The 10,919-nt window shown below is 43.0% G+C and overlaps 1 protein-coding gene across 1 annotated transcript in view; it reads right to left on the bottom strand.

Moving 5' to 3' along the window:
- Positions 1–488: 488 nt before the first annotated feature.
- Positions 489–10,919, bottom strand: part of LOC124672669 — a 28,104-nt gene continuing 17,673 nt past the window's right edge. The window contains exons 2-4 of the mRNA XM_047208862.1: positions 4,109–4,557; positions 3,910–4,025; positions 489–1,860 (exon numbers count right to left, since the gene is read on the bottom strand). Of these exons, the coding sequence (XP_047064818.1) occupies positions 1,750–1,860; positions 3,910–4,025; positions 4,109–4,557 (676 nt within the window). The 3' untranslated portion in view covers positions 489–1,749. The remainder of the gene's footprint in view (positions 1,861–3,909; positions 4,026–4,108; positions 4,558–10,919) is intronic.

The raw sequence follows: 10,919 nt of genomic DNA, 5'->3' as shown, positions 1-10,919 counted from the left end.
TGAAGACTGTGGAGCAGGTTGCAGCCGATGTCGCAGTGCTGCTCGCTGACATCTCCTCCTCCGGTACCGGTGATCCTCCGGGCGGCGGTCCGACGGATTGGTCGGAGAGAGGGGAACCGCTGGCACTACACCACAGCATTAGAACCCCAACAGACAAGTTGGTCGGGAAAGCAGCTTTCGCTGACAGAACGTCGGTCGGGAAAGAGTTTTACCGACCAATAAGGTCGGTCACTGAAAGTCCAGTCGGCAAAGACCTTTGCCGACCGACCGTTTGTTGGTTCTGCAATTTCTTTCCCGACCAACATATACTATCCCGACCGACCAGTTTTCCCCAACCAACTTTTGTTTCCCTACCAACAGTCGGTCGGTGTATAACTTGCCGACCAACCTTCTGTTGCCCACTTGCCCATGCCAATTATCTTTACCAAACAGTCTGATGGCGTTGGAACATTAATTAACTTCCAATATTTGGGACAGTCATTTATCAATGTAGTATTAATCAAACCGCAAATTCCATAACAGTAACATCAAACACAATACAAAAGTGTTTCCAGTAATGTGCATATCCTTGAAGATTATCAAACCAGAACCAAACATTTTAATTAATTCTCGTACAGAAGTACTTCTCATATACTAAAAGGTAACTAAAATAGAGGAAACAATATGGTCCAGTGCCTAAGACACCATAGAGGTTTACAAAGTGATAGCTAAAGGATGTATCTGGCAATTCATAGTTAGCTCATTTACACGAAAAATCCAATTGATGTGAACCGCCAGTTTCATGGTTTCTCCCCCTCTAGTATATTTTCTGTAGAAGGTAAACAAGTTTCAGTCCATTCGTAAGACAATGCAATTATAAAAAGAATGTATAAAGCATAGCTCTGCACAATTAAGGTCATTTGTATTGTAAACTTCATGTATAAGGGTCTTAAAACATAAGCCTTTTTAGAAAGCTAAAGAGCCTTATATTTCAGAACGGAGGTACTACTTCAATAAGCAAAAGATAACTTCAAATTCATGAGCTCTCCATACTAGTACAGTATTAAGAATTTCAAGAAATGGAGCCCAGAACTGTACCCGTTTTACATGAAGCAATTCAGAGCATGTCAAATATCAAAAACTCATGTACTCATGTTATATACAGTTCAATAAACATTAGGAAGGGGGTGTCCACAGTAAAGATATAGTAATGCTATTCAGCCATTCAGGTCGACGAAGGTTCCTTCCCTGAAGTAGTACTATATATAAAGAAAACCACAATTGATACTAAGTATAATGATTTTTCAGCTAGGGTAATGATGAGTTGTTCACAGCTATAGATGAAGGGGTATCAAACTCATCTAAATAGTTAAGCAACGACCATCAAACCATTAGCCTAGTGCTCATTGCATTATCATGTGACGCTAACTCGCTATGTGAAAAGTTTACAGTTCAAACAGTTCAATCTATCTTCCTATTGCTTAAACATACCATGATACAAACATCTCAGTACTGAAATAATTTCACTGCATAGCTGAGTTAGAGAAATAACTCTGCGATGGGTAAGGAAGATGCTATGGCTTGTACGTCACCTATACACAAGTCAGAATATCTAGCAAAATTATCACAAGTCAGCGTCACACATCACTTGTACAAATTGTGGAGAAGCGCAGTGTTGGCAATTACTCCCTCCATTCTCTTTTAATTGACTCAAATTTAGTATAAATTTGTACTAAATTCGAGTCAATTAAAAAAGAACGGAGGGAGTACCTAGCTAAATGGCCATCCAATAGACCTTGTGACACAGTGACACTCGTACAGTGTCTTGATCGACCTTGCTTCAAGACCAGTCCGTGCATTTAGAAGCAAATCCATGCCAATCTGAAAGTGATTATTTCAGAAAGATGTAGGTTAGGCATATATTTCAGAGCTGCCTATAAAGAAGAAAAGATCAGGATAACAGCAATGCATTAATGAAAGCAGCAGTATTGTAGTCAGGAGATAGGAGTAATCTCAATAAAATTACAGATAGAGAAATAATATCTACTTCATGGAAAATATTAGTGATTCTATTACTTGAGTGCACGCATACTAGGAATTTTCCATGCAGTGGAGAATATGAACAGTTTACTTTCAAACTAAACAATATAGTACTAAGAGGTTAGGCACTAGTACACAACGTTACTTTCAAAGAGAGAACACCATCATTTCAGAATATAAGTGCACATAAAAGACAATTCTTTCAGTGAGAACTCTGATTTGCTAGCAGTACAAACTGCTCGAGTCTATGATTAGACACCATCATTTTGACACTGAATTTTAGGTTACATACATAACCAGAGAAATTTCTGGTGATACTTGATTTAAGCGGTGGAAATCTTGCAAGACAGCACCCAACAAAAACTCCGTCGAATGGCATCGTTGCCCGTGGCCATGGCTACCACTTGATTTAACAACTAATCAATCTAGATTTGTAACCTCCATCAGCAACATTCACTTGTATAGTAGTGTAAGGATCTGGCAATGTCTCATACACAGCATTATCAGGATCAATATTTTCAGCTTTGTAAATTAATGAGTAACATTCAATTTTGATACATTATCTCTTATAATTTTTGCCTAGCTAAATCAGAAAATATCCATGACCTCATGTATTTTCATTAAAAATATTAAAAACTGCACCAAGTTGAGTAAAAGTATCAGTAAAACTAATTTGGTGTCCTTATGATATTCAAGTATTGGAGCTTAAAATTGGAACGGTGTTACTTGAAGTAATTCAGATCATTTCAAATATCAAAAACTCGCATTCTCGGCATTCACATATTAACTAGAACAAAATAAATGTTCATGACACTAAGAAGCAATTTGTAAATGTACTACTGGTACATGCGGACATTATGCACAGCATGGTCATTCATTTCTCACCTTCTGCAAAATTATGTAACTTCTCAGCATATACCATTATAATTGCGTGATCGGCGTGCTGAATAGTTCCCACGGCCACCCTTTCCATCTTGGGCCTGCATCGTAGGTCTTCTTCAGTGATCAAAATATTCTTTGTTGCTCTGTAAGGCAAAGAAAAGGTTGTTTTAGCACCTTTCAGCAGAAATGGGTACTCAAATATCAACTAAGGCATATATATTGCATGATATCTTATGCCTGTTAGTAAAAAAAGGACATAATTGGCAATGACACTCATAGCACGGTGCAAATGTTAAAGTATAATAGATTAAAACCTGTCCAACCTATACTTGTAGGTTCTGCATTTAGTGAATCCAGATAATTGAGCTGTGAATAACGGATCATAAATAGAATCAACGTAATCATTCCTTTTTTTTCCATGCTGCATGATGGTTATGGCAATTTCAATTTGTATGCAAGAAAGATATCAGATGCTAATAAAGGTAATTTTATAACAGTACCATGTTGTCTAGAGAGACGATTCTAGAATTGATGTGGTAAGCCAAATATAAACTTAGGATAATGCAAGAATATAACAGTTTATTTCTACCTGTCTTGTAACACTGAGCAAGAACTTCTTCAACCAGTGAAAAACGACTGACCATCAAGTCTTAACTATATTCTTAATTATATGGCAAATAGCTACCAATAAGACCTATGAGCTTTACAAATGCTCCGAGGAGAAAAAATTTAATGAATGAATAATGTAATTGTAGATTCATTACTCAAACATGTAGTCGGTTGTACAGACTGTCAACTACAATAAATAAATAATATTGTCCAGTGGGTGCAGATTACTGGGAAGGGATCGATAAAAGTACATTAGAACTTAGAAGAATGTGTACTGATGTTTCCTTGTATTTTGGTAACAATTGGACATGTATTGCCGTATGATGGAATATTAAATTGCTTATTATATTGAAGTGGTTAATAAAGGTCCAATAGTCAAAAAGAGTTACTGAAGTGGACCTTTGAAAAGCAGAATGTTTGATGCATATTTGTACACTTCTTATCGATTTCCTCGGCCCGCTCCTTCCTTGCTTTGCTTATATCCAACAGACAACATCCTTCCCACCGACTACACTCTACAGGGTGCCATCATTCAGATACATATAGTGATAAATAGAGAAGATGTAGATCCATGTATGTGAGAGAAAAATAGATTTACCTGCAGGTAGAAGTTTCAGGGGCAGGGGGTCGCAGGGAGCCACCGTTGGGATTTCACGAGTAGGCCAACAAAGCGCGCATCCATTGGGAGCTCGTAAGCAGGTCGACCTAGCGGGCTGCCGCAAGGAGGAACGCCTCGTCACCAGGAGCGAAGAGGTGGCGGAGGAGTGAACTGCGGGCAGCGTATGGTGTCCGTCGAAGCGCCCCTCCCTTGGAAGCTCGTTAGCAGGCCGACGAATCGCGCCGGCACCGGGAAGCCGGGAGGAACACGCGGTCAACGGTCGCGCAATGGCAGGGGCTCGTGGGCTGACCGACGAAAATAGCCGCTGATGGGAGGGCGCCGGCAGGTTGCCCGCAGCGCGACGGCAGGGGAGCCTAGGCGGAGCGGCGGCGGCGGCGGCGCGGTGGATGGAGTGAACTGCAGGCGCGTGGGTGGGGCAGGATAGGGTTCTGTTCTGAGATAGGAAGTGTGGCTGTGGGGTGTCGGTTTGGGTTTGGGTTGGGGGGCGGCAGCTGAAATTTTTGGGCCAGGCATTTCGCGCTACGCCTTTCAATTTTTCGCGCGCCTGGGCTGGCCCAGTTAGCCACGCACGGTTGGTCGGTATTGCTTGCCGACCGACTGTTGGACGGGATGGGAGAGTATTGCCGACCCATGGTTCGACCCCAAATGATACAATTTTTTCGACCGACTGTCTAGCAGTATAGGCCACTATCTCCGACCGACAGTCCGAAGAAATCATTACCGACCGATAGTTAGTTGGTATACTAGACTTTTACCGACCAACATCAGTTGGGAATCTAGTGCTGTGCTATAGTGTGGGTGATGCGACAGTTTGGGGGAGGGGGTGAGAGTGCGGCCGCGGGTGAGAGGAAGGAGAGGGGAGCAGTGAGGCTTATGGCGCGTGATCCCGAAGGGACGCGGCGTTTCCATCTCCCTTCCCCACGCGTGCAGCCTTCTGGCCACAACGGGACTGGCTCCGGAGAAACAACCATTCCGGGCGTTTCTCCAGGGCCTATCCCGAGGGTGCTTTAAAACCTGGTTCCTGCAAGAACACGACGGCCTGCAGGCAACCAAATGGCCCATTCCAAGACCCAACCCATGCAAAAAAAAGGCGTCTGCAGGCTACCAAGCGCGCCCTAGACACTGGCATGTGGATGGAAAGTGGCGTCTGTTCCGTGCAAGTGTATAGCAATTCTGAAAGATCGGGATGTCTCCTAGAGGGGGGGGTGAATAGGCAATTACAAACTCTTGCGGAATTGTCTTGTAAGAATGCATAATTAAACTATCGTTTAGTTTACAAGCACAAACCCTAAATATGCTAAGCTCAACTAAGTGTAACAATAGCAACTAGAGCTAAGCAAGATAGGCACAAGATGTAGGTAGCACAAGTGATAGCAAGATATATGTACTTCAAGCACGATGGCTATCACAAGGAAAGAGAGCTCGTGTATAGAAATAACCGAGGCACGCGGAGACGAGGATGTATTCCCGTGTTCCCTTCCTTTGCAAGAAGGTACGTCACGTTTGGAGGAGTGGAGGTCCCACGAAGGATTTCCCGCGCCACGAAGGCTCACCCTATTCTCCGAACCACACCCACGAAGGATAATGGCCCTTTCCTTATGGTTAGCTTTTCCTCAGCTCAGGAGATGGCAAGCTCCACGAAGGAGAAGCCGAGGCCTCTTCACAATCTTCTTGAAGAGATCACCGGAGCACCAACCACCAAGCCAACTAGGAGGTTTCCCTCCAAGAGTAACAAGCTCACGGTCTCTCACTCGAACTAATCGTGGTGGAGAGCTCAACACTATGCAATGATGCAAAGAAGAACACTAGAGGTGTTCAAATCCTTCACTCTCAAATCCCACCCAAGCAACAAATGCTAAGATGAGATTGGAGAGGAAGAACAATGGGGAAGTCAACAAAAGACTCCAAGATCTAGATCCCAAGAGTTCCCCTCACTTAGAGAAGAAATGGATTGGTGGAAGGGTAGATCTAGATCTCCTCTCTTAGATCCCTCAAGAATTAGCAAGAATTATGGGAGGAATCAAAGGGGAGAGCAAGTTCTTCCAAGAGCAACAATGGAGGTGAAGAAAGGAGAAGAACTAACTCAGCCCAAGGTGGAAGAAGGGCTATTTATAGCCCAAGAGCAAATATAACCGTTGGGGAAAAGTTGGGCTGAGTCAACCGTCGAGGAGGCGGTCAGCGGGCACGGGGCGGGCCGTCCGGTCCCGGGGCCCGGTCGGACCGGGCCACGAGGCCGAACCCGGCCGGTCCAAACCGGTCGGTAGGCCGGACCCGGCCGGGGTCACTTTGTGTCGTCCGGGAGGTCATTCGGTTGTCCCCGGTTGGCGGCCGGTCGGCCGGGACGGCACGGCCGAGCCCGGCCGGTCGTAGGCCAGCCGGCCGGGCGGCGAGCCGGAACCGGCCGGCGCACGGCCGGTACGGCCGAGTCCACGACCGGGTGAGCAGGGAAAACATGTTATACAAAAGCTGTGATAACTTTTGTGTCCGGACCCGATTGACACGAAACCAATTTTGTTGGAAAGATAACGACGAATAGAACCCCAACAAAAACTGGAAATATGGAGACTCCTCACAGAACATTTTAGATGATTTTAGAGAGGGAGTCTCCCACCGTTAAGAAATGGTGAACACGTCCAAACTCGAAAACGCAATAGAAGATTGATGGCGTGTAACTCACACGTTCGTTGGGAACCCCAAGAGGAAGGTATGATGCGCACAGCATCAAGTTTTCCCTCAGAAAGAAACCAAGGTTTATCGAACCAGGAGGAGCCAAGAAGCACGTTGAAGGTTGATGGCGGCGGGATGTAGTGCGGCGCAACACCAGAGATTCCGGCGCCAACATGGAACCTGCACAACACAACCAAAGTACTTTGCCCCAACGAAATAGTGAGGTTGTCAATCTCACCGGCTTGCTGTAACAAAGGATTAACCGTATTGTGTGGAAGATGATTGTTTGCAAGAAAACGATAAAGAACAAGTATTGCGGCAGATTTGTATTTCGGTATAAAAGAATGGACCGGGGTCCACGAGTTCACTAGAGGTGTCTCTCCCATAAGATAAAAGCATGTTGGGTGAACAAATTACAGTCGGGCAATTGACAAATAGAGAGCATAACAATGCACATACATGTCATGATAAGTATAGTGAGATTTAATTGGGCATTACGACAAAGTACATAGACCGCCATCCAAGCGCATCTATGCCTAAAAAGTCCACCTTCAGGTTATCATCCGAACCCCTTCCAGTATTAAGTTGTAAAACAATAGACAATTGCATTAAGTATGGTGCGTAATGTAATCAACAACTACATCCTTAGACATAGCATCAATGTTTTATCCCTAGTGGCAACATCACAACACAACCTTAGAACTTTCATCCATCGTCCCGGTATCAATGGAGGCATGAACCCACTATCGAGCATAAATACTCCCTCTTGGAGTTAAGAGCAAAAACTTGGCCGAGCCTCTACTAATAACGGAGAGCATGCAAGATCATAAACAACACATAGGTAATAACTTGATAATTAACATAACATAGTATTCTCTATCCATCGGATCCCGTCAAACACAACATATAGTATTACAGATAGATGATCTTGATCATGTTAGGCAGCTCACAAGATCCAACAATGAAGCACAATGAGGAGAAGACAACCATCTAGCTACTGCTATGGACCCATAGTCCAGGGGTGAACTACTCACTCATCACTCCCGGAGGCGACCATGGCGGTGAAGAGTCCTCCGGGAGATGAATCCCTCTCCCGGCGAGGTGCTGGAGAAGATCTCAGAATCCCACGAGATGGGATTGGCGGCGCCGGCGTCTCCGGAAGGTTTTCCGTATCGTGGCTCTCGATGCGGGGGTTTCGCGACGGAGGCTTTAAGTAGGCGGAAGGGCAACGTGGGGGCCACACGAGGGCCCCACACCACGAGTCGGCGCGGCCGGGGCACCGGGCCGCGCCGCCCTATGGTGGCGGCGCCTCGTGGCCCCACTTCGACTCCTCTTCGGTCTTCCGGAAGCTTCGTGGCAAAATAGGACCCCGAGGCGTTGATTTCGTCCAATTCGAGAATATTTCGTTACTAGGATTTCGAAACCAAAAACAACGAAAACGACGAATCGGCTCTTCGGCATCTTGTTAATAGGTTAGTTCCAGAAAATGCACGAATATGACATAAAGTGTGCATAAAACATGTAGATATCATCAATAATGTGGCATGGAACATAAGAAATTATCGATACGTCGGAGACGTATCAGCATCACCAAGCTTAGTTCTGCTCGTCCCGGCGAGGTAAAACGATAACAAAGATAATTTCCGAAGTGACATGCCATCATAACCTTGATCATACTATTTGTAAACATATGTAATGAATGCAACGATCAAAACAATGGTAATGACATGAGTAAACAAGTGAATCATAAAGCAAAGACTTTTCATGAATAGTATTTCAAGACAAGCATCAATAAGTCTTGCATAAGAGTTAACTCATAAAGCAATAAATCAAAGTAAAGGTATTGAAGCAACACAAAGAAGATTAAGTTTCAGCGGTTGCTTTCAACTTGTAACATGTATATCTCATGGATAATTGTCAACATAGAGTAATATAACAAGTGCAATATGCAAGTATGTAGGAATCAATGCACAGTTCACACGAGTGTTTGCTTCTTGAGGTGGAGAGAAATAGGTGAACTGACTCAACATAAAAGTAAAAAGAATGGTCCTTCAAAGAGGAAAGCATCGATTGCTATATTTGTGCTAGAGCTTTTATTTTGAAAACATGAAACAATTTTGTCAACGGTAGTAATAAAGCATATGAGTTATGTAAATTATATCTTACAAGTTGCAAGCCTCATGCATAGTATACTAATAGTGCCTCGCACCTTGTCCTAATTAGCTTGGACTACCGGATCATCGCAATACACATGTTTTAACCAAGTGTCACAATGGGGTACCTCCATGCCGCCTGTACAAAGGTCTAAGGAGAAAGCTCGCATTTTGGATTTCCCGCTTTTGATTATTCTCAACTTAGACATCCATACCGGGACAACATGGACAACAGATAATGGACTCCTCTTAAATGCATAAGCATGTGGCAACAATTATTATTCTAATATGAGATTGAGGATATATGTCCAAAACTGAAACTTCCACCATGAATCATGGCTTTAGTTAGCGGCCCAATGTTCTTCTCTAACAATATGTATGCTCCAACCATTAAGGTGGTAGATCTCTCTTACTGCAGACAAGACGGACATGCATAGCAACTCACATGATATTCAACAAAGAATAGTTGATGGCGTCCCCAGAAACATGGTTATCGCACAACAAGCAACTTAATAAGAGATAAAGTGCATAAGTGCATATTCAATACCACAATAGTTTTTAGGCTATTTTGTCCCATGAGCTATATATTGTAAAGGCGAATGATGGAATTTTAAAGGTAGCACTCAAGCAATTTACTTTGGAATGGCGGAGAAATACCATGTAGTAGGTAGGTATGGTGGACACAAATGGCATAGTGGTTGGCTCAAGGATTTTGGATGCATGAGAAGTATTCCCTCTCGATACAAGGTTTAGGATAGCAAGGTTATTTGAAACAAACAAAGGGATGAACGGTGCAGCAAAACTCACATAAAAGACATATTGTAAACATTATAAGACTCTACACCGTCTTCCTTGTTGTTCAAAACTCAATACTAGAAATTATCTAGACTTTAGAGAGAACAAATATGCAAACCAAATTTTAGCAAGCTCTATGTATTTCTTCATTAATGGGTGCAAAGTATATGATGCAAGAGCTTAAACATGAGCACAACAATTGCCAAGTATCAAATTATCCAAGACATTTTAGAATTACTACATGTAGCATTTTCCAATTCCAACCATATAACAATTTAACGAAGAAGAAACTTCGCCATGAATACTATGAGTAGAGCCTAAGGACATACTTGTCCATATGCAACAGACGGAGCGTGTCTCTCTCCCATACGATGGAATGCTAGGATCCATTTTATTCAAACAAAACAAAAACAAACCGACGCTCCAAGCAAAGTACATAAGATGTGGCCGAATAAAAATATAGTTTCGGGGAGGAACCCGATAATGTTGTCGATGAAGAAGGGGATGCCTTGGGCATCCCCAAGCTAGACGCTTGAGTCTTCTTAGAATATGCAGGGGTGAACCACCGGGGCATCCCCAAGCTTAGAGCTTTCACTCTCCTTGATCATATTGTATCATACTCCTCTCTTGATCCTTGAAAACTTCCTCCACACCAAACTCGAAACAACTCATTAGAGGGTTAGTGGACAATAAAAATTAACATGTTCAGAGGTGACACAATCATTCTTAACACTTCTGGACATTGCATAAAGCTACTGGACATTAATGGATCAAAGAAATTCATCCAACATAGCAAAAGAGGCAATGCGAAATAAAAGGCAGAATCTGTCAAAACAGAACAGATCCGTAAAGATGGATTTTATCGAGGTACCAGACTTGCTCAAATGAAAATGCCCAAATTGAATGAAAGTTGTGTACATATCTAAGGATCACTCACGTAAATTGGCTTAATTTTCTGAGTTACCTACGAGAGAACTAGACCCGATTCGTGACAGCAAAGAAATGCTGTTTACAGCATGATAATCCAAATCTAGTATTTACTTTACTATCAAAGACTTTACTTGGCACAACAAAACTCAAAACTAAGATAAGGAGAGGTTGCTACAGTAGTAAACAACTTCCAAGACTCAAATATAAAACAAAAATACTGTAGTAAAAACATGGGTTGTCTCCCA

The sequence above is a fragment of the Lolium rigidum genome, chromosome 7 (assembly GCF_022539505.1).
Source record: "Lolium rigidum isolate FL_2022 chromosome 7, APGP_CSIRO_Lrig_0.1, whole genome shotgun sequence".
NCBI classification, from domain to species: domain Eukaryota; kingdom Viridiplantae; phylum Streptophyta; class Magnoliopsida; order Poales; family Poaceae; genus Lolium; species Lolium rigidum.
This window is presented reverse-complemented; position numbering and strand designations above follow the sequence as displayed.